The sequence below is a fragment of the Peromyscus maniculatus genome, chromosome 22, assembly GCF_049852395.1.
Source record: "Peromyscus maniculatus bairdii isolate BWxNUB_F1_BW_parent chromosome 22, HU_Pman_BW_mat_3.1, whole genome shotgun sequence".
Classification (NCBI taxonomy): Eukaryota; Metazoa; Chordata; class Mammalia; order Rodentia; family Cricetidae; genus Peromyscus; species Peromyscus maniculatus.
The window spans coordinates 3,405,176-3,429,008 of NC_134873.1; the positions used below are offsets into that span (position 1 = coordinate 3,405,176).

Below are 23,833 nucleotides of genomic sequence, written 5' to 3' on the forward strand. Positions count from 1 at the left end.
TTCACTCCACCTGAGAGTGACTGACCCAGTTCCTAAAGAGCTGACTGAGCCGTCTATCATATGGGGTGATCAGCACAGAGTGGGGTGTCCCCTGCTATCTTCCAGGCTACTTTCCACTGTAGACCCTACGCTGCAAGCAGGACACGTGTCCACAAAAGTACCGTGGACATCCATCATGCCGGAAACATCCCATCTGGCAGAGGAGCTCAGAGCATCCCCCTGATGCAGAAGGGCCTGGAAACTGCAGCCATTTCAAGAGGCTGGCCCAGCCCCTGTTGCCAGGAGACAGGGAAGCGCAGACCCTATCTCCTTGGGGCCAGCAAGTCTGAGGCCTGGAGAGGTGGGCCACACCTGCTAGCCCCACCGGAGCAGGAAGGCCGCCAGTTCCCAAACAGCCAGAACTACAGAGCAAGACCCTCCTCAGCGGCACGAAAACAGCCAGTGAGGGGTGGGCAAGGGAAGGCCCTTGCCTTCAAGTCTGGGGACCCCAGTTTGGTTCCCAGAACCTACAGAGGAAAAACACAACCTGCAAGTTGTCCTCTGACCCCTACACACAAGCCATGGCACTTGTCCCCCAGATACAAACACACAAGTAAAATGGGAAACACCGGACAGCCTGGGTGAGACTGAAATACTGAAGAGCTTCATGTTACTATGTGTGGGGGTGTTTGTTACACAGTGTAGCGTCCCAGAAACTTGCTGACACCCAGTGAAGAGTCAATACACAGTATGTATACAAGAGCCTAGTTTGTGGTGAGTATTTTTGATTCTCTCTCTCTCTCTCTCTCTCTCTCTCTCTCTCTCTCTCTCTCTCTCTCTCTCTGTGTGTGTGTGTGTGTGTGTGTGTGTGTGTGTGTTTTGTTTTTTGGAGACAAGGTCTTTCTGTGTAGCCCAGGCTGTTCTGGAACTCACAGAGATCCTCCTGCCTCTGTCTCCCGAGTGCTGGGATCAAAGGTGTGCGCCACCACCACCTAATTTTTATTGTAAATGAGATTTTGCGGGTGTGTGACTTCGAGTTTTGTAGACAAACAATATCCTGCCACAAAATCAAAAGCCTGGACATATCAGAAGAGTCCCTGGCCACCTTGGGACAGGAGAAAGTGGTCTACACAATCAGGGATCTGGATCCAGCTCCGAGTGTTTTAATATTTTAAAAAGGTGAAATTTAATATTTAATGTTTCCCTTAATATTACATTGAAAATTTAATATTTCACTAGGAGTCGGAGGGGAGAAAGGCAGCCATGGGCAGAGGACGACAGAGCTTTAGAGAGATGAAGAGGCGGAGGGGGCGGGGACAGCGGGAACCAGGCCACCAGCCACGGTGACACGGGATCCGGGCCTCCTGCCCCCCGCCCACCGCCGCCGCCGCCGCTCACCATGCCAACCGGCCGCCCCCTGACCCCGGCCCAGATCCCGCCCTTCCAGCTTCTTGGCCTGGGCCGGCGCAGGCCGGGGGGCTGCAGCCGGGGGCTCCGGCCTCCAGCGCGGGGACCCGGCCTGCTGCACGTGCCTGTGCTCACCACGGCCCTCGGCTTCCAGGTCTTCGCGGAGAGGCCCCGCGTCTTGCGCCAGGAGGGCCCGCTCTGGGAGACCTTGCCCGGAGACCCTGCGGAGGGGCAGCGACAGGCCGGTCACAGCTTGACCCCAGATCGGCAGGACGCCCGTGACGCGCCCCCTCCTGGCAGCTTCCAGGAGCTTCGGAAAGTGGGCCCGATCCCGTGGTACTGAGGGTCAGCGGCCCCTGCCCTGCCCGCCTTGTCCGGCTCTCCCCACCTCCCGCCACGCCTTGGCTTAGTCCCCATTCTGCGTTTTGATAATGGCCCAGGGGCGGGAAGGGACTTCCACGGGGTCACACACCTTCCACCGCGCACGGCGCTCCCCGCTCCCCTCCACCTCCTGGAACCACCCGACCCTCAAGGAGCCCCAAGGGGCGGGGGCGGGCGGGCGGAGTCCAAGTCTAAAGGGGCTGCGGCTGTAGCTTGAGGATGCGCTCGCCTGTGCACAGGCCTGGGACCCAGTGCCATCACCACACAGACCAGGCGTGGCAGCCACTTCTGTCTTCGCTGGGGACGCGGAGGCAGGAGGATCGGAAGTTCCAGGTCATCCTGGATGGGGGCGGGGGGTGTCAAGGATGTGGGGACACTAAAGAGGACCAGGGGAAAGAAACGTCTCCTCTCTCACATGGCAGGTCCATCCCAGACAGCCCAAAAGAGGCCTCACCCCGGCCCGGGCGCACTTCCGGAAGGGGGCCCTGCTTAGAGTGGGGCTTTCAGCCACCCGAACCAGGACCCACCTGCTCAGAGGTCGTCACTCTCTGCTCAGTCGGCTGCACGGAGGAGGAGGAGGCCTGAGCCAGCCTGGCCGTGAGAGGCGGGTGCCCAGGACCGACCCAGGCGCTGTGGGCTGCTGGGGAGCCCCCAACCCCACCCCGGGGAGCCCCCAGCGCCACCCCACAGCCTGACGCGCTCAGATCCGCGCAGCTCTCCAGCGGGGCCCGTCAGGAAGCGGGGACCCGGGTCTCTAGCCTGGTGGGTGAGCATTCAGACGCTGTGGGCCCTGCGCCCCCTCCACCGGGCTGACCCTGAGCAGCAGGGACCCAGCGGGCCCGCGGCCACCAACACCCCGTGCTAGGCAGCAGTGTGGACACGAACCCTCGGACAGAGGGCGGGGCCGAAGGATCCACAACCACTCGGGGAACTCAGAATCAAACCCCAGATCGACCCACACTCCCCTACCCCGTGGGTCACCTGACACCTCTCATCCTGTACCTCCGGCCTTCAGGAGATGCAGAATCTACGCCTACAGAACTGACATGAGGGGCTGGGGGCGTGGTCAGGGTGGAGCCCCGCCCAGAATCCCCAGTGAGGGGCTGGGGGCGTGGTCAGGTGGAGCCCCGCCCAGAATCCCCAGTGAGGGCCTGGGGGCGTGGTCGGGTGGAACCCCGCCCAGAATCCCCCAGTGAGGGCTGGGGGCGTGGTCAGGGTGGAGCCCCGCCTAGAATCCCCAGTGAGTGATGGGGGCGTGGTCAGGGTGGAGCCCCGCCCAGAATCCCCCAGTGAGGGCTGGGGGCGTGGTCAGGGTGGAGCCCCCAGCTCCTCCCCACACCAGAGGCAGAAGGAATATTTTGCAACCGTTTCTGAGCAGCGGGTCCCACGGAGGAGGACGCGGTGCAGACGGACGCGGTGCAGAGGGACGCCCGAGGCTGCCGACCCCCGACCCCCGACCCCCGACCCCCGACCCGGGCAGCGAGCCTCCCCACCGCCGCCAGCCACTGACCCGAGCCCGGTCCCGGCGCTTCAGATCCGGGCGTCTCCATCAAGTCTGCGGCCGCCTGCGTGACACGGTGACGTGAGAGCCAGGCCTCATGGCCCGTCCTGGAGTCCCAGCGCTGGAGGGCGCTGAGGCAGGAGGATGACCAGCCGCAGGCTGGTTTGGGTGGTGGTGAGTCTGTCCCAGCCCGTGATGTGACGGTGAAGGCACTGGCCACAGCCTGGTGGCCCAAGTTCTGCCCTGGGACGCTCACAAGTTGACCTTTGACCTTCGCATGTGCCAGGGGTGCGTGACCCACGCACAAAATAAATGTATGAAGTATAATTTTTAAAAGCTGATGCCGGGCGGTGGTGGCGCCAGCCTTTAATCCCAGCACTCGGGAGGCAGAGGCAGGAGGATCTCTGAGTTCGAGGCCAGCCTGGGCTACACAGAGAATCCCTGTCTGAAAAAAAATGAGTGTGTGTGTGTGAGTGTGAGTGTGTGTGTGTGCGCGTGTGCGCGTGTGCGTGTGTCTGTGTGTGTGTGTGTGAGTTGCGTGTGTGCGTGCGTGTGTGTGCGTGTGTGTGTGAGTGTGCGCGTGTGTATGTGTGTGTGAGTGTGAGTGTGAGTTTGTGTGTATGTGTGCGTGCGTGTGTGTGTGTGCGTGCGTGTGTGTGAGTGTGCGTGTGTGTGTGTGTGTGTGTGTGTGTGTGTGTGTGTGTGTGTGTGCGCGCGCATGTCCCAGCTTTTGCGTCCTGGGGTCTGAACTCAGTCCCCCACTCTTCACAGCGAGCACCTTCCCCACCGCGCTCTCCGCTGGCCCTAGAGTGCACGTCCCGCTTTCTTTCCTCGCACACGAGGTTGTGCTGTCTCCATGTCGGCCTGTGCACCCGTGTGGAGGGTCTGCAGGTCCGGAGGCGGCACCGGTCCCTGGCACTGCAGTCACGGACGGTGTGAGCCACCCTGTGGGTGCTGGAGTGGAACCCGGGTCCTCTGCGGGAGCAGCCAGTGCTCCACGTACTGAGCTTTCCTGCCCCTCTAGAGCCGTGGTCACCTGCCTTCTTCCTTCCTTTCTTTATAAAATGTTTTTGTTTTATAATTAACTTAATTTCGCATATCAGCCACGGATTCCCCGTCCTCACTCCTCCCACCCCCGCCCTCCTCCCAATCCACCCCCACCCCCACCTCCTCCAAGGCAAGGTCTCCCCTGGTGAGTCACCCAGCCTGGCAGACTCAGCCAAGGCAGGTCCAGTCCCCTCCTCCCCTTACACCAAGGCTGAGCAAAGTGCCTCAGCATAGGCCCCAGGCTCCAAAAAGTCAACCCATGCACCAAGGACAGGTCCTGGCTCTACTGCCTGGGGCCCTCCCAAACAGATCAAGCTAATCAACTGTCTCACTTATCCAGAGGGCCTGGTCCAGTTCCATGGGGGTTCCTCCACCATTGGTTCTCCGTTCATGCATTTCCACCAGTTTGGCTATTTGTTTCTGTGCTTCCTCCAACCATGGTCTCAACATCTCTCGCTCGTACAGTCCCTCCTCTCTCGCCCATTGGACTCCCGGAGCTCCACCTGGGGCTCGGCCTTTTGTGCTTTGAGACAGGGTCCCTGTGTCGTCCTGGCTGGCCTGGAACAAGAGGCGTCTTTAAGTGATTTCTAGTCACTTCCCTCTGGGAGCAGAGTCCACTTACTGAGGCATATGAAGGCCTCTCCCACATTCCCCGGCAAAGGGCATCAGCTCCTCTCTGTGATCCCGAACTCCCTCCAGGTAGTGTCCCCACCTCCTGGAACTGTCCAAACGTGTGTTGCTGACCCCAGGCGGCCGTGTGAACACCACATACGTGCTCAAAGCCGCGGGGCCATTAACATGGCTCCCAAGACACAGACGGAGTCGTTAGAGCTTAGAGAGGGTGCGCGCTGACCTCAGGGTGCACGCTGACCTCAGGGTGCACGCTGACCTCAGGGTGCTGGCTGACCTCAGGGTGCGCGCTGGCCTCAGGGTGCGCGCTGACCTCAGGGTGCGCGCTGGCCTCAGGGTGCTCGCTGACCTCAGGGTGCGCGCTGGCCTCAGGGTGCTCGCTGACCTCAGGGTGCGCGCTGACCTCAGGGTGCTGGCTGACCTCAGGGTGCGCGCTGGCCTCAGGGTGCGCGCTGGCCTCAGGGTGCGCGCTGGCCTCCTCAGGGTGCGCGCTGACCTCAGGGTGCGCGCTGGCCTCAGGGTGCTCGCTGACCTCAGGGTGCGCGCTGGCCTCAGGGTGCTCGCTGGCCTCGGGGTGCGCGCTGACCTCAGGGTGCGCACTGACCTCAGGGTGCGCGCTGACCTCAGGGTGCGCGCTGACCTCAGGGTGCGCACTGACCTCAGGGTGCGCGCTGACCTCAGGGTGCGTGCTGGCCTCAGGGTGCGCGGCCCTGAGCCTGCCAACCCTGGGCGAGGCCACGGCACCCGGAACCAGCGCTTCACATCTTAGTAACTGACAACTCAGCCCTGGTCGGGAGGTGGGGGGTACAACTGCCCTCACCTGCTTGGAAGGTGCCACCGGACTGTGCCAATCATAGCCCGGGAGGGGAGAGACACCGGGTGTTCATTTCAAAACTCGTTCCTGCGTATCAGGGCCCCACCAAAGTTCATCGTGGGGACCCCCGTGCCATCCCCAGGCCACACTGAGCCCCAGGCAGTCACTTACACCCCCAGCCACTTACACCAGGCAGGAGCCACCCTTGCCACCCAGGTGGTCCATCTCCATGGCAACGTCCCATCCACAGGTGGTCGTAACCTTGGCAACCAGGTGCTTGCCGCCCCACTGCCTGGAAGGCTGTGACCCTCCCGCAGCTCTCCCACGCAGCCTCCCCACGGAGGCGGCTCTGAGGAGCTACCGGGTGGGGGTGGGGGAGCCTGCGGGGGGATGCTGGGCTCAGAGAGACCAGGAGACATCCCATGGTCACACAGCAGCCGGGCCTGGGGACTTCACCCCACCACCCCACCCCATCGGCACCACAGACCTTACACACACGTGTGGTGTCTACTAAGTGCCGGCGGTATGCACCACTCAAGAGCATCTCTGTCCTCAGCTGACTCCTTCGGGGGACAGGAAGTGACACACTGGCTGGGGAGGGGCAGAGAATGCCCCCCCCCGGTCTTCAGAAACCCCACAATCTCTCCTCCTCACACCACCCCGACCCAGCTCTCCAGTACCCATGTCACTAGTTCCACGGAGAGTCCACGGGCCGCCAAATGCATGCAGGGAGGCCGGGCTGCGGGGGGAGGGGGGAGGGCAGACATAAATAGGATGAATGAGTAGATTATAGGATATCTTAGGAAATTGCAGGGAGGCTGGGAACGGGGGACAGAAGGCAGCCGGGTGGGGATGTGAGTCAGGAGGAAGCAGGGGCGGGCGGGGCAGACGGCTGAGGACAGCACTGGAACAGCATGTGCAAAGGTCCTGAGGTGGGAGCCGGTCCCCTCCACCATGGTCTCTCCCTGCTCTCTCTCAGCTCCAGAGCAGCGAGAGGAAGCTGGATGGAGCCCCTAAGCGCCCTGGGGTCCGCCCCCGTCATTAAAGCTGTAGTCTGCACACTAGACGGAGGAGGTCCCAGATCCTCAGATGTGAGTGCTAAGCCTGGACTCAGACAAGATGGGCAGGACCTGGAATGGGGTCCAGGCAGTCAGCCGTGGCCCTGGTCCCACTTAGATCCACCCTGACTTCCGCTCTGGCGCTCCCCATCCATGGAAAGTCCAGTATACCATGCAGCTTTGTACACAGTAGGCACTCAAATTCCTCCCCTGGGAGTTCCCAGAATCGGGTGGTCATGACCTCAGAGACTCAGAGAAGGGGCGCAACCTGCCCGGGGTCACACAGCGTATCGGTACACAGGCAGGGCCAGCCTGATGTGGAGCTGGGGGGTCTATCTCCAAGGACATTTGGGGTCACTTTTTTTTTCTAGACCTTTGCACGGCTTGGAAGGAAGCTTCCCAACCGTGACTCGGGAAGGAACCTGGTCCACGGTCTCCCAGGATGCAGTTTCTGGGCCTCTGGCCAACGTGACGGTCTGGGAATGGAGCCCGCTTGAGTCACAGGTGGCGGAGGAGCCAACGCCAGGCTGCTACAGAACCGATGGAGGACACAGAGGGCGGACACGGTTTGGGGGGGTGGACAGGGCAGGACATGCCCCCTGGCTCCCTGCAGCTAGGCCCATAGGTCACCCCTCACCGGAGCTGAGCCTCTGGCTCTCACCTGGCCACAGCGAGGACCCAGCCGGATGCGGCCAGCTCCGGCCCCCCAGGATGGAGGCTCACTGGGCCTCTGCTAGGAGGGACTGCCAGCCTCTGTCTCCCCCCTCACACCCTCCATGCTGGACCCCTGGCCTGAACCCCCAACTGGGGCGGTCCACATCCCAACTCCTGTTCCCACGGGGGAGCCCTGGGTTCCCAGCCTCAGGGGGTGGGGGGTCCTCCAGCTGAGGCCGCTGCTGGGGCAGTGAGGCCTCTCAGGAGCAGGGACAGGCACACTCGCCTCTGTTTTGAAAGATTTATCTCATTTTAACTGTGTGTGTGCATGTGGGAACCCACAAACCAGAAGGGGGTGTCGAGTCCCTGGAGCTGGAGTTACTGCGGGTTGGGAGCTTCCCTGTGGGTGCTGGGAACCGAACCCGGGTCCTCTGAGAAGGCAGCTGGTGCTTTCGCCTCTGAGCCATCTCTCTGGCTCCCCCTCTCATCTCGGGGTTCTCTCCATGTTTCCCCTGTGTAGTGGATGCGCCCATCTACCTCCCCCAGGCTGTGTGTGCTGAGGAGGACAGCGAGGGGAGGGGAGCACGGTGGGGCGCGGAGTCCGGGCGGCGGTGGCGGGTGGAGGCAGGCAGGGGCGCAGCGGGGAGCCGCAGCGGGCTCTGAACTCACTGAGGAGCAAGGCCCCTCGGGGATGAGGCTTGGCCAAGCAGGCAGTGTGCGGTGCGGGGTGCGGTGCGGTGTGCGGTGCGGACGGTGGAGGCCTGGCCTGGGAGGGAGGGGACAGCGGAAGGCTTGGCGGTTTCCAGAAGGTTCCAGCGGGACAACCAGCCGTATCTGGGGAGCCCGCAAGCATTCCCGGGAACTCAGTGTCTGCGGAGGCCGGGAGGTGCCAGGCACTCGGGGTGCCTGGGGGCTGAGTCCCCATCTGCCCCGGACCTGCTCCAACACGTGTCGCGCGCGCCCCTTGCAGTCCGCGCGCTCCCTGACCATGCGCACGGGGATGCGCGGCGGGGACGCGCACGGCGGAGCCCGGGAGGCGGTGGTGGCGGCGGTGGCGGCAGCGGCGGCGGCGGTGGCGGCGGCAGCGGCTCGTGGCGGCTCCGAGCGGCCCCCGCGCCCTGTCCGAGGCGGAGCCGCCCAGGTGAGTGGCACCGCGGCAGTCCGGGGACCCCCCTCGGACGCCCCTCGCGCGCTCCCCTCCAGTCCCTCTGCGCCCCCCGGGAAACTTCAGGGTTCTCTCCGCCTCCGGGAATGCAGAGTCGAGGGGATTGAGGGGTTCAGCTCCGGGAGCACCCCGGGCAACGGCGGAATGGGGATGCGCACTGCGGCAGGGGGACACCCGGGATGGAGCCGCGGCTTGGCGCCCTGCGATCCCCCGCAAGCCAGTGCGGGGCGATGCGCTCGAGATGAATTGGAGGGGGGGGTCCTGCACGCGAGGACTCGCGCATATTTGGGGTCCCGTTCGCGTAGGGAGGGACTGGGATGCTAGACAGACCCCACACACACACCTGCAGGCCTGTGTCCCGGCAGCAGCCAGGGTGGTGGGGGCGTCTGTCCACCCCATGCCAGAGGCCAGGCCTGGTGTCCCCTGGGTCCTGGGGCCTGGCCAGGGAGGCCACCGGGCCCCATTCAACAAGTTGGGAGACACAGAGCTCGGGTTCCGGTTGGACACGGGTGCGTGTTCCCACCCCAGCTCCAGAGTGAGGGCTCCCAACGCCAGAGTCCCCAAGACACAGGTGTCCCTCCACCCAGTGGGGAGGACTCAGAACTTGGGGGTCTGATGCATTGGGGAATCTGTGTCGGTGCCAGGCAGCTTCTTGGGGGGGACCGAGAACCCAGGCCAGGCCGGAGACACCCCTCATTTCCTGGGGACACTGGGTGCCTGCCTTTGGCGGTGGGGAGGGGCTGTTGGGACTGGGTACCTGGTGGGACTTTTAGCAAGAGCAGATCTGTCAGGCTGAGGGTGACCCAGGGAGGCTCCCTGGAGGAGGCATCCGGGCTACAGAGACTGTAAGCAGGGTGTTTCGGGGTGAGAGGAGGTGGGGGGCTGGGGACAGCACCCCTCGGTGTCCTGAGGGGTCAAAAGCTGCAGCAGCCGCTCGGATGGTGTCAGGGGACCCATGGGTGTCCCCTCCACACAGACACCCAAGTGAGGTGGGGAAAGAGGAAGAAGCGCCCAGGACCGGGGTGCTCAGGGGTGCTCCCCTCAGCCTCCTGACTGCTCCTCCGTCCCTGGTTCCTTCCTACAACTGACACTCCATCCACGCCACCACTTCCCCCCAGGGACGAGCGCCGTGGGGATGGGGTGTCATCCGCTCCCACCCCTGCAGCACGCATGCGCGGCGGGCCTCAGTGTTCCCATCTGTAGAGTGGGGGTGGCCGCCGCCATCCACCCCCAGATGTAGCCATGCTGTGATCGCGCCTGGAAGGGTGGGAGCACACGAGGTCCCAAAGCCGAGGTTTCTGCGCCTCTACCCACGGGGCTGTCACTCCCGGGCAACCTGAGTCACTAGCGACTCACCAGGTAGGAAGCCTTTCAGCAGAACTTCCCAGCAACCTTCGGGGTGGGGGGCGGGCAGCCGGGGTGAGCCGCCCACTGCCTCCCCTGTCAATCAGCCCTGAGAGCCCTGCGGAGTTAGTTGGGGGTTGGCAGAAACAGAGCTGGCTCAGGTGAGTGAGTGGGGTTCGCCCTGACCCCCAGACTCGTCTCCCCCTCCCCGAATGCTGCCGTTTCTGCCCTCCGGGCGGGCGGGCGGGCGAGCGGGCACGGCACATGCCAGCGGCTAAGTGTTGGCCAGTCTAGAACCTTCCTCCCGTCCCTGCTGCGGTGGGTGGTGGGGAGCCCACGACTCCCCCGGGCACAGGCTACTAAAGAAACTGGGTCAGGAGGCCCCCCTGCCCCCCAAGACCGTGAACGGGGCCCATGGCAGATGGGAGGTTAATTAGGGCTTTAATGAATTGTCGTGGATCGAAAGCCCCAGGAGAACCTAGATCTAGGACGGAAGAGTGAACCAGCCCTGGAGGTGGGGGGCGGGAGTGTCCCCAAAAGTGCACTCAGCGAGGACGGTGCTCGCGGGAGGGGGCCAGGCCGATCCCCACCCCCACATTATCCCCTACTCTTATTGTGGTGGGGGGACCCGGGGGGACGGACAGGAGCCACCACAGAGCGCCACGCTTTCCCAACAGGCCGCAGTGTTTCGTGGCCTAAGAGGGGACAAGGGACCTGGGATCCCCCAGCGCACGCTGTCTCCCGTGGACGGACCCCTTCTCTGTCGAATCCCCGCCCCCGGCCCCCGGAGTCTGTAGTCAGAGAGTGAGGGGCTGGGAGGAGCGGCCTCTGATTCTGGGGGGCCTGGAGCAGGTGCCGAGGCAGAGGTCGGACCCCAGGGCGGGCAGCACCTTCATGCCCCAGCAACAGGAAACCGCCGGGCTGCCAGGAACCCACAGGCCAAAGCAGGGCGGCCCTGGGTAGGAGTCCCCCAGCTGCCGGAAGAAGACACACACACACACACACACACACACACACACACACACACACACACCCCGCCTCGGGGACACAGGCCCTCCCTCCTCAGACCCAGGCAGGGGAGGCCCCGAGAGCGCGGTCCCCCGTCTCAGTGCCCGGAGGCCGGCATCCCTTGGCTCCTGGTCCTCCCTCGGAGAGTCCATGTCATCTCGAGGTGACACTGGGCCACAGTGACCCAGGACGGCTCTCAACCTGGGCCACCGGCAGTGTCCTGACTACACACAGGTGACCGGTCCCCGGGGCCCAGGACGGTCCCATTTCCACAAAGACTGAGAACCGCGCCAGGCATACAGCAGGCATCCACTAAGTGCCCGGGGAATGAGTGAGCTGGAGATCCACGCCTGATCCAGGCAGCAGCTGGTGGAAACTTCTAGAAGCAGGCCAGTCTGGGGAGAAGCTGCGAGGCTGAGTTTTCCTTCACACCACAGCCCAGGGGCCCTGTTTGGCTTCCAGCAAAATGGGAAACTGAGGCTCAAGGGAGATGAAGGTGGCAGACCCCTGGCCCTGGGTGTGGGGACTGTGTGTGCATGTGTGAGCACAGGTGTGGCCGTCGCAGGACCACTGCTGGGTTGGTGCTCACTCCGCTTCCACCGCGTGGGTCCGGGGATGGCACCCAGGCCGCCAGGCGGAGTTCTGACCGGGCTGTTCTCCTGCTCTGTGTTCCTCCGTGGCTCCCTACTGGCCAGGCACTGGGTGCCTGGCGATCCCAGTCCTCCTGGGCACAGTACCGGGGGACACAGTACCGGGTGACCCAGTCCCAGGTGCTGCCCTTCCCTGGCCTCAGACTCACCTCCTTCCGGAAGGTCTTCCAAACCTTCAGCTGATTTATGTGTTCACATTTTTTCTGTCCGCTCCCCTCAGTGATCGCAGGGACAGGACGCGGCCAGCCGCCAAGTGTGGGTCTCGATGGTAGGAAATGCCGGAGACAGGACGTAGACTTGTGGACACCCCAGGGCTGGAGCCGGGGTTCCTTTGGGGTGACGGAGGTTTGAGTGAGAGATTCGTTGTATGTACTGAGAGACTCTGGGGTCCCCTGGAAACCGTGGGGCTCCAGTTTAGGGGTGACAGGAGCCAAGTGTTGGAAGGACAGTGACTGGGCAGGCCGGACCCCGCGCGGCGGCCCAGGCTCCCAGGCCCTGCCAAGGCCGCTGCAGTGGCTTCTCATGCATATTAATGACCCGTGTCCTTGAAGGCTTAGGCTGGGTTCTCCCCTGCGCAGGGGTCCACACCGGGCTTGTCAGACCCCCTAAGCCCAGCGGAAGGCCATCTCTATGAGCCGGCCCAGGCAGCCTGGCGTCCAGGCTTCCACCATGGGGCGGGGGTGAGAGGGCAGAAGGTTCCAGATTCTGGTCCACAGGGCAGCTGTCTGCTCCTGTTGTCATGAGCAGAGCCTCACAGGGACCTTTGGGGACAAAACCATGCCTTTGTTTATCCTTTATTTTTGCAGTGTTAGGAATGGGACCCAGATCTCTCACAAGCTAGACCAATGCCCCACTCATGACCACGCCCCCAGCCCCTCACTGGGGGATTCTAGGCGGGGCTCCACCCTGACCACGCCCCCCAGCCCCTCACTGAGGGATTCTGGGCGAGGCTCCACCCTGACCACGCCCCAGCCCCTCACTGGGGATTCTAGGCGGGGCTCCACCCTGACCACGCCCCCAGCCCCTCACTGGGGATTCTAGGCGGGGCTCCACCCTGAGCCACGTCCCCAGCCCAGTTTTACATTTTTAAATTTATGTATTTATTTGTTTTGGTTTTTCGAGACAGGGTTTCTCTATGTAACTCTGGTTGTCCTGAAACTCATTCTATAGACTAGGCTGGACTCAAACTCACAGAAATCTTTCTGCCTCTGCCTCCCGAGTGCTGGGGTTCAGGAAATGTACCGCCATGCTTGGCTAATTTCCCCCCAGATTTATTTACTTATTTTATGTGTACGGTATGTTGCTCCACCTGTGTGCAGTGTCCCAGGAAACCAGAAGAGGGCGCTGGGCCCCCTGGGAACGGAGTTACCGGGGGTTGTGAGCCCTGACGTGGGTGCTGGAACCCGACCCTGCCGAGCATTCGGAACTCTAATCACTGGGCTATCCCTCCAGGCACCTCCCCTTTTTTATTTTGAGAGCGGGTCTCACTAAGTTACAGGTTGTCCTGAAATCCACAATCCCCCTGCCTCAGCTGCTGGGGCCCTGGGAGAACAGGTGTGTGATCCGGCCCCCCGTGGGTTCGGGATATGTTTTTGGTTTTCGACAGCTGCGGGCACCTGGTGGGGCGTCTGTGGGGGCTGAGCGAGCACCCCCTGTCCTGCCCGTGTGAGAGTGAGGTCAGGACAGCTGAAGTCACCAGGTACGGGACCGGGACGTGAACAGACGGGAGCCTCTGTCCCGGGGTGGGACTGGGGGGACCCGGGGCGACGCACACAGGACAAGGACGACCATCGAGCGGGCCCTACCGCCTCACACCTGTCAGCACGTGGGAGACTGAGGCAGGAGGATTGCTGGCAGTGTGAGGCCTGCTGGGCTGCAGTGTCTCGGAGTCCACAGCAAGGACACGAAAGCCACACAGCAGCTTGGTCCTTAAAAAGTGAGACCCTGCAGCGGGCCCAGGGCCCAAAGAGAGCTGGCCTGGGGCGTCCCTCCCCCAGGGACAGGGGAGCGGACGGTGGACCTAGAACCCCGCCCCCCCGCCTTCTTCCACACCAGGGACTGAGGCCCGGGACCCGGGACCCAGTGGCAGGAGCCACCTGGAATTCCACTTCCCCGCTGTCGTCAGGGACCGGGGTCCGGAGCCTTCCGCCTGCAGGTGCCCAGGTTTCAGAGGCTCAGAGAGGGTTTACTCCTGCCGGGGGCGTCCAGCATCCTCCCCTGAGATTCCACTCCCTACTCAGCGAAGGCCCAGAGAGGGCAAGTGAGTCCTTCAGGCGCACAGTAATGAGGGGCAGGGTCCAAGGTGGAGAGGGCTGACCGTGGCTTCAGGTAGCTGCCCCCCTGCTCCCCCCCCCGTTCCCCCTCCCCCTGCCCCCCGTTCCCCCTCCCCCTGCCCCCCGTTCCCCCTCCCCATGCTGCCCCTGCCCCCCGTTCCCCCTCCCCATGCTGCCCCTGCCCCCCCGTTCCCCCTCCCCCCTGCCCCCCCGTTCCCCCTGCCCCCCATTCCCCCCTCTCCCCTACCCCGTCCCCCGTCCCCCCCTCCCCCTGGCCCCGTTCCCCCTCCCCCTCCCCCCCCCCCCCCCCCCGCGCCCCGCGGCTTCCCCAACCCACCCGCAGAGGAGATGACAGGGCCAGGCCTGCCGGGAGAGGTTAGAGTTGAAAAACTGGGTCACCCTGTGAGTGGCCCCTGCCGGGCCGGCTCCAGAGCTCGGCTGTCCCCGGTGGAGGAGTAATTATAGAGGACACTCGGCAGTGCCGGCGGCGACCTGGTGGCCGGGCTGTGACAGGCCGGAGAGGGGCAGGGGCCGCACGGGGCGGCTGTGGTCCAGTGCGGCTGTGGTCCAGGGCGGCTGTGGTTCAGTGCGGCTGTGGTTCAGAGGCGGCTGTGGTCCAGTGCGGCTGTGGTCCAGTGCGGCTGTGGTCCAGTGCGGCTGTGGTTCAGGGCGGCTGTGGTCCAGTGCGGCTGTGGTCCAGAGGCGGCTGTGGTCCAGTGCGGCTGTGGTCCAGTGCGGCTGTGGTTCAGAGGCGGCTGTGGTCCAGTGCGGCTGTGATTCAGAGGCGGCTGTGGTCCAGTCCAGTGCGGCTGTGGTCCAGTGCGGCTGTGGTCCAGTGCGGCTGTGGTCCAGTGCGGCTGTGGTTCAGTGCGGCTGTGGTCCAGTGCGGCTGTGGTCCAGTGCGGCTGTGGTCCAGTGCGGCTGTGGTTCACAGGCGGCTGTGGTCCAGTGTGGCTGTGGTCCAGAGACGGCTGTGGTCCAGTGCGGCTGTGGTCCAGTGCGGCTGTGGTCCAGTGCGGCTGTGGTCCAGTGCGGCTGTGGTTCACAGGCGGCTGTGGTCCAGTGTGGCTGTGGTCCAGTGCGGCTGTGGTCCAGTGCGGCTGTGGTCCAGTGCGGCTGTGGTCCAGTGCGGCTGTGGTTCAGGGCGGCTGTGGTCCAGTGCGGCTGTGGTCCAGAGGCGGCTGTGGTCCAGTGCGGCTGTGGTCCAGTGCGGCTGTGGTTCAGAGGCGGCTGTGGTCCAGTGCGGCTGTGATTCAGAGGCGGCTGTGGTCCAGTCCAGTGCGGCTGTGGTCCAGTGCGGCTGTGGTCCAGTGCGGCTGTGGTCCAGTGCGGCTGTGGTTCAGTGCGGCTGTGGTCCAGTGCGGCTGTGGTCCAGTGCGGCTGTGGTCCAGTGCGGCTGTGGTTCACAGGCGGCTGTGGTCCAGTGTGGCTGTGGTCCAGAGACGGCTGTGGTCCAGTGCGGCTGTGGTCCAGTGCGGCTGTGGTTCAGAGGCGGCTGTGGTCCAGTGCGGCTGTGGTCCAGTGCGGCTGTGGTTCAGTGCGGCTGTGGTCCAGTGCGGCTGTGGTCCAGTGCGGCTGTGGTCCAGTGCGGCTGTGGTCCAGTGCGGCTGTGGTCCAGTGCGGCTGTGGTTCAGAGGCGGCTGTGGTCCAGGGCGGCTGTGGTCCAGTGCGGCTGTGGTCCAGGGCGGCTGTGGTCCAGTGCGGCTGTGGTCCAGTGCGGCTGTGGTCCAGTGCGGCTGTGGTTCAGAGGCGGCTGTGGTTCAGAGGCGGCTGTGGTCCAGTGCGGCTGTGGTCCAGGGCGGCTGTGGTCCAGTGCGGCTGTGGTCCAGGGCGGCTGTGGTCCAGTGCGGCTGTGGTTCAGTGCGGCTGTGGCTCTGCCGTCCAGACCCGAGTGCTGTCCCGAGCCTCCCCACCCGGAGGCCCTCACAGAGCATTAGGTGTCAACCACCCGCGTAGACGGTGCGGGGCCCGGATCGCCCGCGGCCCCAGCTCAACCGCACCCCATGCGGGGTTCAAGGCCTGAGCCCCTCTGCGGCGTGCGGAGGCTGTGAGCAGAGGTGGTGGATGCCCAGTCAGGGAGCCACACGAGCCAGAAGATCTGAGTTCAAACCCCGCCACCCACATGCGAAGCTGCACAGGGCACCCGCTGCATCTCGGCCGACTGACAAGTAGGGGGTCCTTGGGGCTCATGGCTGGACAGTCAGCAGACTTCCGGTCCACTGAGGGACACAGGCGCAAAACACAAAGTGGAGAATGAATGCAGGGGGCGGCATCCACTCCGGGCTCCACACGTGACCATGCATCCCGAGAGACAGACAGGGAAGGCAGGATTCTGGGCGGGGCTCCACCCTGACCACGCCCCTCACTGGGGGTTCTGGGCGGGGCTCTCCTCCACCCCTGTCCGCAGTCTCCGTCCTCACGAGCCCGCGTCCTCAGTCTGTGCGCACTGACACAGGCCGGCTGACACAGACAGAGGTCTTGCCTGGGGGCTTCAGCTGCTAACGTGCTATAAATAGCTGCCTGGCAGATGGGAAGCCATGTTGCAAAAGAGGCCAGGCAGCCAGGCCAGCTGTCCTCCCCACCCCGGACCCCTGGGTCTCAGCTGTCTGGGGAAGCCCTGGTCCAGCCTAGCCAGGCAGGCACTGCAGAAGTGTCCGCATCCTGCCCACTCTGGCCCTCCGTGCCTCCCACTGGAGCATCCCACAGCCGTGGGGGTCACCATAGTCACCAGCTGGGTTGTCCTTGGAGGGAGATGTCCTCTGTCACGGCCCAGGGCGTCCACTAGGCCTGCCATACTCAGGTCCCTCCAAGGCCCTGGGCCGGGTCCTTCCTGCCTTTCTTAGGTTCTCAGGCTCAGCTATCACTCAGCTGTGCCTCCATCTTCAAGGCTAGCCTCGGCTACATAGTGAGCTTGAGGCCAGCCTGGGCTACAAGAGAGCTTGTTTTTAACCTCATCCACTTGTTCTGGGTGTTGTCCTACTGAGCGGGCTTTGGGAGCTGGTTTCACCGGCACAGCGTCCTCAGTGGCCCTGCAGGCGGCATGGTCAGAGCCTTGCTCCCTTTCACGGCTGAGTAGTGCTCCCGTGTGGACGGCCCGTGCCGTTTCTGCCGCCCGTCTGTGGGCTTCTGTCCTGTATACTGTCACCGTGGGTGTCCGTGGGGAGATTTCCTGAGTGTGCAGTCGTGGGTCAGCGTCCCTGGGCGTGTCTGGCTGGGATTAGAAAGGCAGAAGCGCCATGGATATTGATGTCCCTCTCCCCTCTCCCACGCCAGGTGTCCTGGACGATGCTGGCGCGGCCCTAGGCCCAGACCCTACACCATGACCTGCTGGCTGCCCATGCTGGGCCTGCACCTGCTGCTGCTGCCCACGGCGCCTCCCCTGGCCGCGGGCTGCCCCGCGCGCTGCGAGTGCTCTGCGTCCACCCGGACGGTGGCCTGCGGACGCCGCCGGCTGACCGCCATCCCCGACGGCATCCCGGCCGAGACGCGCCTCCTGGAGCTCAACCGCAACCGCATCCGCTGCCTGAACCCGGGGGACCTGGCCTCGCTGCCCACCCTCGAGGAGCTGGACCTCAACCACAACGTGATCGCCCACGTGGAGCCCGGCGCCTTCGCCAACCTGCCCCGCCTGCGCATCCTGCGTCTCCGTGGCAACCAGCTGAAGCTCATCCCGCCCGGCGTGTTCACGCACCTGGACAGCCTGACGCTGCTGGACCTGAGCGAGAACAAGCTGGTCATCCTGCTGGACTTCAGCTTCCAGGACCTGCGCAGCCTGCAGCGGCTGGAGGTGGGCGACAATGACCTGGTGTTCATCTCCCGCAGGGCCTTCGCGGGGCTGCTGGGGCTGGCCGAGCTCACGCTGGAGCGCTGCAACCTCACCTCCCTGTCCCCGGAGTCGCTGGGCCACCTGCGGGGCCTGGGCGCCCTGCGCCTGCGCCACCTGGCCATCGCCGCCCTGGAGGACCAGAACTTCCAGAAGCTTCCGGGCCTCTCGCACCTGGAGATCGACAACTGGCCGCTGCTGGAGGAGGTGGCCCCGGGCAGCCTGCGCGGGCTGAACCTCACGTCGCTGTCCATCACGCACACCAACATCACGGCCGTGCCGGCCGCCGCGCTGCGACAGCAGGCCCACCTCACGTGCCTCAACCTGTCGCACAACCCCATCAGCACCGTGCCGCGCGGCTCCTTCCGGGACCTGGTGCGGCTGCGCGAGCTGCACCTGGCGGGCGCCCTGCTGGCCGTCATCGAGCCGCAGGCCTTCGTGGGGCTGCGGCAGATCCGCCTGCTCAACCTCTCGGACAACCTGCTGTCCACGCTGGAGGAGAACACCTTCCACTCGGTGAACACGCTCGAGACGCTGCGCGTGGACGGCAATCCGCTGGCCTGCGACTGCCGCCTGCTGTGGATCGTGCAGAGGCGGAAGACCCTGAACTTCGACGGCAGGCTCCCGGCCTGCGCCACCCCCGCCGAGGTGCGCGGCGACGCGCTGCACATCCTCCCGGACTCCGTGCTCTTCGAGTACTTCGTGTGTCGGAAGCCCAAGATCCGGGAGAGGCGGCTGCAGCACGTGACGGCCACCGAGGGGGACGACGTGCGCTTCCTGTGCCGGGCCGAGGGCGAGCCCGTGCCCACGGTGGTCTGGGTGACGCCCCAGCATCACACGGTGACGGCTGCCAGCCGGGGCCGCGCACGCGTGCTGCCCGGGGGCACGCTGGCCGTGGCGGACACGCGGCCCCAGGACAGCGGCACCTACACGTGCGTGGCCAGCAACGCCGGAGGGAACGACACGTATTTCGCCACCTTGACCGTCCAGCCGGCCGCCAACCGGACCCAGGGCGATGGGCACAACGAGACGCAGGTGGGCGTCCGGTTCCCGCTGGACCTGACCACCATCCTGGTGTCCACCGCCATGGGGTGCATCACCTTCCTGGGCGTGGTCCTCTTCTGCTTCCTGCTGCTCTTCGTGTGGAGCCGTGGCCGAGGGCAGCACAAGAATAACTTCTCCGTGGAATACTCCTTCCGCAAGGTGGACGGTCCGACGGCCGCGGCCGGCCAGGGCGGCGCACGCAAGTTCAACATGAAGATGATCTGAGCCGGCCCCACGGTGGGCTGGTGGGGGAGCCTCTCAGCCTCCATCTGGTCCCAGATAATCTCCACCTATGCATATTTTCTCCAGGGCAAGCATGGAGGCAGAACTTCCTCATTTTTGTAGACATCTACGGGACGGTTTTGAGCAGATCACACCTTTTGCAGTTCCTGAAGTGTTTTCTAAGGGTTTCAACCTGTCTTTTCCGCCCTCTGCTGTGGCTGCTGGGCTGGGACCACAAGTGGCTGGGGACACTCAGGGTCCAAGGTTCCTTAGGCAGGTGCAGGCTGCGGCGGCAAAGCCTCGAAAGTCAGGTCCCCCCAGATGCCTATGGTGGGAGGCTCCTGGGGACCCCGGACAGGCACAGTGCTCACAGCGGGTGCCTCTTCGGCTCACTTTGGCACAGCCGGGCACACACAAGGTCCAGCGCCGCAGGGACCCTCGGAGGACAGGGTGTGCCCTGGCCCAGCTCCTGTTCACCACTACTTGGCCAACGCTAAGCCAGGGCTGCCCAGGCCCTGCTGAGTGGCTGGGAGTCACTGAGGCAGCCCTGTCCCCACCAGGAACTTCCACCTGCCAGGAGAAGCCATGTCCCCACATCCTCTACAGGTACCTCCGCCCTGCCTAGCTGTCCTGGACATCTGCTTGCAGGAGTGGCTGCCCCGGGTCTCAGGGGTGCCTCTAGACAGCCATATCCACTTTGCCGCTGGCTCGCTCGCTCGGCAGATGTGGGGCAGATGTGGTCGCCTGCGTCAGGTGAGCAGCAGGGCCCCAGGCAGCAGAACCGGTCCCCTATCCCAACCAGGCTTCTCCCGGTGTCCACCTCTGCCCCTGCGGTTAGAGCACTGTTGAGGGAGGGACCTGGGGAGAGACGGACTGCAGCCCTCCTCCTGCCCAGCTGTGGCAGCTGTGGTCCACTGGGCACCTCGGTGTCTTCCGTTCCAGATCTGCCCTGTGTGCTGAGGCCAGGCCTCGTGGAGCCCCCCTGATTGTGTCCAGAGAGAAAGGCAGGTCCATGCAATCCAAGACTCAGCCCAAGCGTGGCTGGTCTGGACGTGGCTGGGAACATGGGGAGGGACCCTTTGGGCCTGCCTTTCCCAGCCTTTGCATCCATCACACACAAACTGGTCAACAGGACACCAGTGACTGGGTGGAACGACATTTCTAGACCCCATCCCCCAGCCGGACAGGACAGACCCCTTTAGTCCTGGAGTAGCCTCTTAGCCCGTTGCCATGGCAACCCTGAGGGCCCTCAAAACAACAACCAACGATATCCAAGTGCCTTTAGAGTCATTAAAAGACAAGGAGGGGTGCACTCGGCAGGGTTAGGGGTCACAAAATGTCAGTGCGCTGCTACACTGGGGTTCCCCATTCCCAACCTCTGTCCTCACCCCACTGTGTTTGACTGAAACCCAATAAAACAAAATGATTTAATACAAAAGTCAGGTTTTTATTATTATTCCCATGTGGGGGTGGGAGACAGTGTGGCCGGGTCCCTCCCTCAAGGTTGGGAAGCTGGGTGGCTCTGCCTGCAAGTGACCCGGGAGAGAAGCTGGAGTTGGCAGAGACCACTGTGGTCAACCCAGCACTGGGGAGGTGGATCAGGAGTTCAAGGTCAGCCTTAGGTACATAACAAACTGGAGGCTGAAGCCGGGCGGTGGTGGCGCACACCAGAGGCAGAGGCAGGCGGATCTCTGTGAGTTCGAGGCCAGCCTGGGCTACCAAGTGAGTTCCAGGAAAGGCGCAAAGCTACACAGAGAAACCCTGTCTCGAAAAACCAAAACCAAAACAAAAAACAAAAAAAAAAAAAAAACAAGCCGGGCGGTGGTGGCGCACGCCTTTAATCCCAGCACTCGGGAGGCAGAGCCAGGAGGATCTCTGTGAGTTCGAGGCCAGCCTGGGCTACCAAGTGAGCTCCAGGAAAGGCGCAAAGCTACACAGAGAAACCCTGTCTCGGAAAAAAAAAAAAAAAAAAACAAACTGGAAGCTGAACTGTCATAGACCTCAGGGCTGAGGCTGGGGCTCCACCTACCTCACCTCAGACAAATGGTGTCAGGAACAGCTATGAGCTGTGGGATGCTGCTCTTGTACACCGTAAAGATTAGTCACTTCTCTTGGTTTAATAAAATGCTGACTGGCCAGTAGCCAGGCAGGAAGTGTAGGCCAGGCAACCACACTAGGAGAGTTCTGGGAAGAGGAATGGCAGAGACAGTCGCCGGCCAGACACAGAGGAAGCAGGACGAGAATGTCTTACTGAGAAAAGGTACCAAATCACGTGGCTAAACATACATAGAAACGTGGGTTAATTCAAGTGTAAGAGTTATTAATAAGCCTGAGCTTCCGGCCGAACATTTACAAGTAATACTAAGCCTCTGAGTCAATGATTTGGGAAGCGGCTGCTGGATATTCGGGAACCGGTGGGCAGGACAGAAGCTTCCAAGGACAGCTGTGGGACATGTCTGTCATCTCAGCAGAAGCTTCAGGAGCTCAAGGGCAGTGGACTACAAAGGGAAACAGTTTCAAAATAAAATGAATATAAACTGGAAAAGTGTATGTGGCCGTGATAGAATGCCGGAGACAGGATATGGGAGATTCCCTTACCGGGGACAGAGGAGGACAGCGATTTTCCTGTGGCCACACAGCAGGGCAGAGCAGGGCTGGGAGTTCTCTGGCAGACAAGCCCACGAGCTCTGTAGTTGGGCAGAGGCGCCAAGGACTTCCTAGGTGGCCCCCCAAGGAGAATACGAGCCCCCCAGAAAAGGGGAGGCCAGGGTGCGCTGCAGTCCCCAAAGAGAAGTCTCCACAGCTCTGGGCTCTGAGACACTAGGCTGTGTTTATAATTTATTCTTTTGGGGGTTTTTGTTTTTGGAAACAGGGTTTCTCTGTGTAGCCCTGGCTGTCCTAGAACTAGCTCTGTAGCCCAGGCTGGCCTCGAACTCTGAGATCCTCCTGCCTCTGCCTCCCAAGTGCTGGATTAAAGGTGTGCGCCACCATCACTGGGCTTTATTCTTTATTTTTTAACAGAAACTCATGTAGCCATATAGCTGAGGGTGACCTTGAACTTGGGATTCTTCTACCTCCTCCTCCTTCGAGCTGGGTGACAATCTTTGCACCTCCCTTGCCCATGCCCCAGGGCTTACTCACTTCAGGGTCTCAACTCCTGGCTTCTGTCTCTACATCCCATCCTTGAGGGTGCCAGAGGTGAGGGGTGGTCCTGGGAAGGCCCCTGCCCCATCCTGGGCCTGGCCTAAGGTTGTCCATGTGTTTCTTCCCACCTGGGTCTGACACTTCCCCTTGTCAGGGGGACCTGGCTCTGGGGCTGAGGTCTTTGAGACTAGGCCGTGTGTACAGTGGCTCATCTCTACCTGTTTCATCCCGATGTCCTCTGGGCTGCACATTATCCCTGTCCCAGACCTGGAGTGGGTGCTTCCTAGTGTCCTGAAAGATGATTGACACTATTTCCTAGGAGAGAAATGAGTCCAGGGAAGGCAAGCAGCCACAATGAGCACAGAGCACCATTAAGGTGGGGTCATAGAACTAGAGTCCAGGGGTCACCTCCATCTCAGGGGGTCCTTGGAGCAAAGAACTTCATCAGTCTCCTCAAAAGGCACCCTAGCTGTGCACATGCTTTGCCTACATGTGCCCCCAAATCCAAATAACAGCAAGAGTAACTCCAGCCACCCACTGTGGGGGGGCTACCTGGACCCAGGAAGAAGCCACAACTCAGAGACCCCATATAGGGCATTTATGGTCCAAACAGGAAGAAACATGGGGGGGGGGGGAAATCTGTGGATAGTACAAGGAGTGAGTAGAACATTTCTTATAAAGAAAAATAAAGAGCTGGAGAGATGGCTCAGAGGTTAAGAGCACTGCTTGCTCTTCCAAAGGTCCTGAGTTCAATTCCCAGCAACCACAACCATCTGTAATGAGATCTGGTGCCTGTGGGGATATGTGCAGACAGAACATTGTATACATAACAAATAAATAAATTTTAAAAAAAATAAAGAAAAATGGAAAAAAAAAAGTAGAAGAAAAAAAAAAACCCATGTTCCCAAGCTGTTATTCCAGCTCCTTAGGAGACAAGATTACCTCGAGGCCAACTTGTATGTTATGAGATAGGGCCTGGCTGGAGGGTGGATGCCCTGCCAGAATCACCCGGGCTGAGGGTGTGGTCAGTGGCAAGTGGTTGCCTAGCATGTGAAACCGAGTCCATCCTCAGCAGGAGACGGACACCGGCTGGAGAGACAGCTCGGCGGTTAAGAGCATGGCTTTGAGAATCTGAGTTGGGCCCAGGACCTATGTTGGGGGGCTTACAATGACTCCAGCTCCAGGGGATCCAACGCCCGTGGTCCCCCTCAGGCAACCCCACATACATGGCACACATATACTTGCATACAAAACTCAAAACATGAAAAGTCGCCAGGCACGGTGGCATTCACCTTTAACCCCTGTACTTGAGAGGCAGAGGCTAGAGGATCTTTGTGGCCAGCCAGTTACAGAGAGATGCTGTCTGGAGGGAGACCCGCTGTCTGGCTAACATCTGTCTCCACGTGCTGTTAACCTGCACACATGAACCGTTTACCTCAGCAAAGGTACCGGGCACATCTGTGAGAACACCTTTTTGGGAGCGTGGCACCGTGACCACGTGGTGGGGGAGGGATTGTCTCCCCTCCCAGTGTTCCCGGGTAGAAAGGGGGCTTCTGCTATAGAGACCATCCTTAGCCTCTTCTCTACTCTGGCTGTGTAGACCAGGCCAGCTTGTACACAAATCTTCCTGTCCCAGCCCTCTGGGGACTAGGATGACAGGTATGGCCTTGTTATGGTTTCCTAGGGAGG

At 62.4% G+C, this 23,833-nt stretch overlaps 1 protein-coding gene across 1 annotated transcript; it reads left to right on the forward strand.

Moving 5' to 3' along the window:
* The first annotated feature begins 8,513 nt into the window (after window positions 1-8,513).
* On the forward strand, window positions 8,514-20,438 carry Lingo3 (leucine rich repeat and Ig domain containing 3). Its single transcript, XM_006978156.4, has 2 exons — window positions 8,514-8,612; window positions 17,185-20,438. Exon 2 carries the CDS (start codon window positions 17,231-17,233, stop codon window positions 19,001-19,003), a length of 1,773 nt encoding a protein of 590 aa, XP_006978218.1. The 5' UTR covers window positions 8,514-8,612; window positions 17,185-17,230; the 3' UTR covers window positions 19,004-20,438.
* The last annotated feature ends 3,395 nt before the right edge of the window (window positions 20,439-23,833 follow it).

Bases quoted from the DNA above. Each gene is read 5' to 3' on its own strand.
- Lingo3 (XM_006978156.4), top strand. From the start codon at position 17,231: ATGACCTGCTGGCTGCCCATGCTGGGCCTGCACCTGCTGCTGCTGCCC.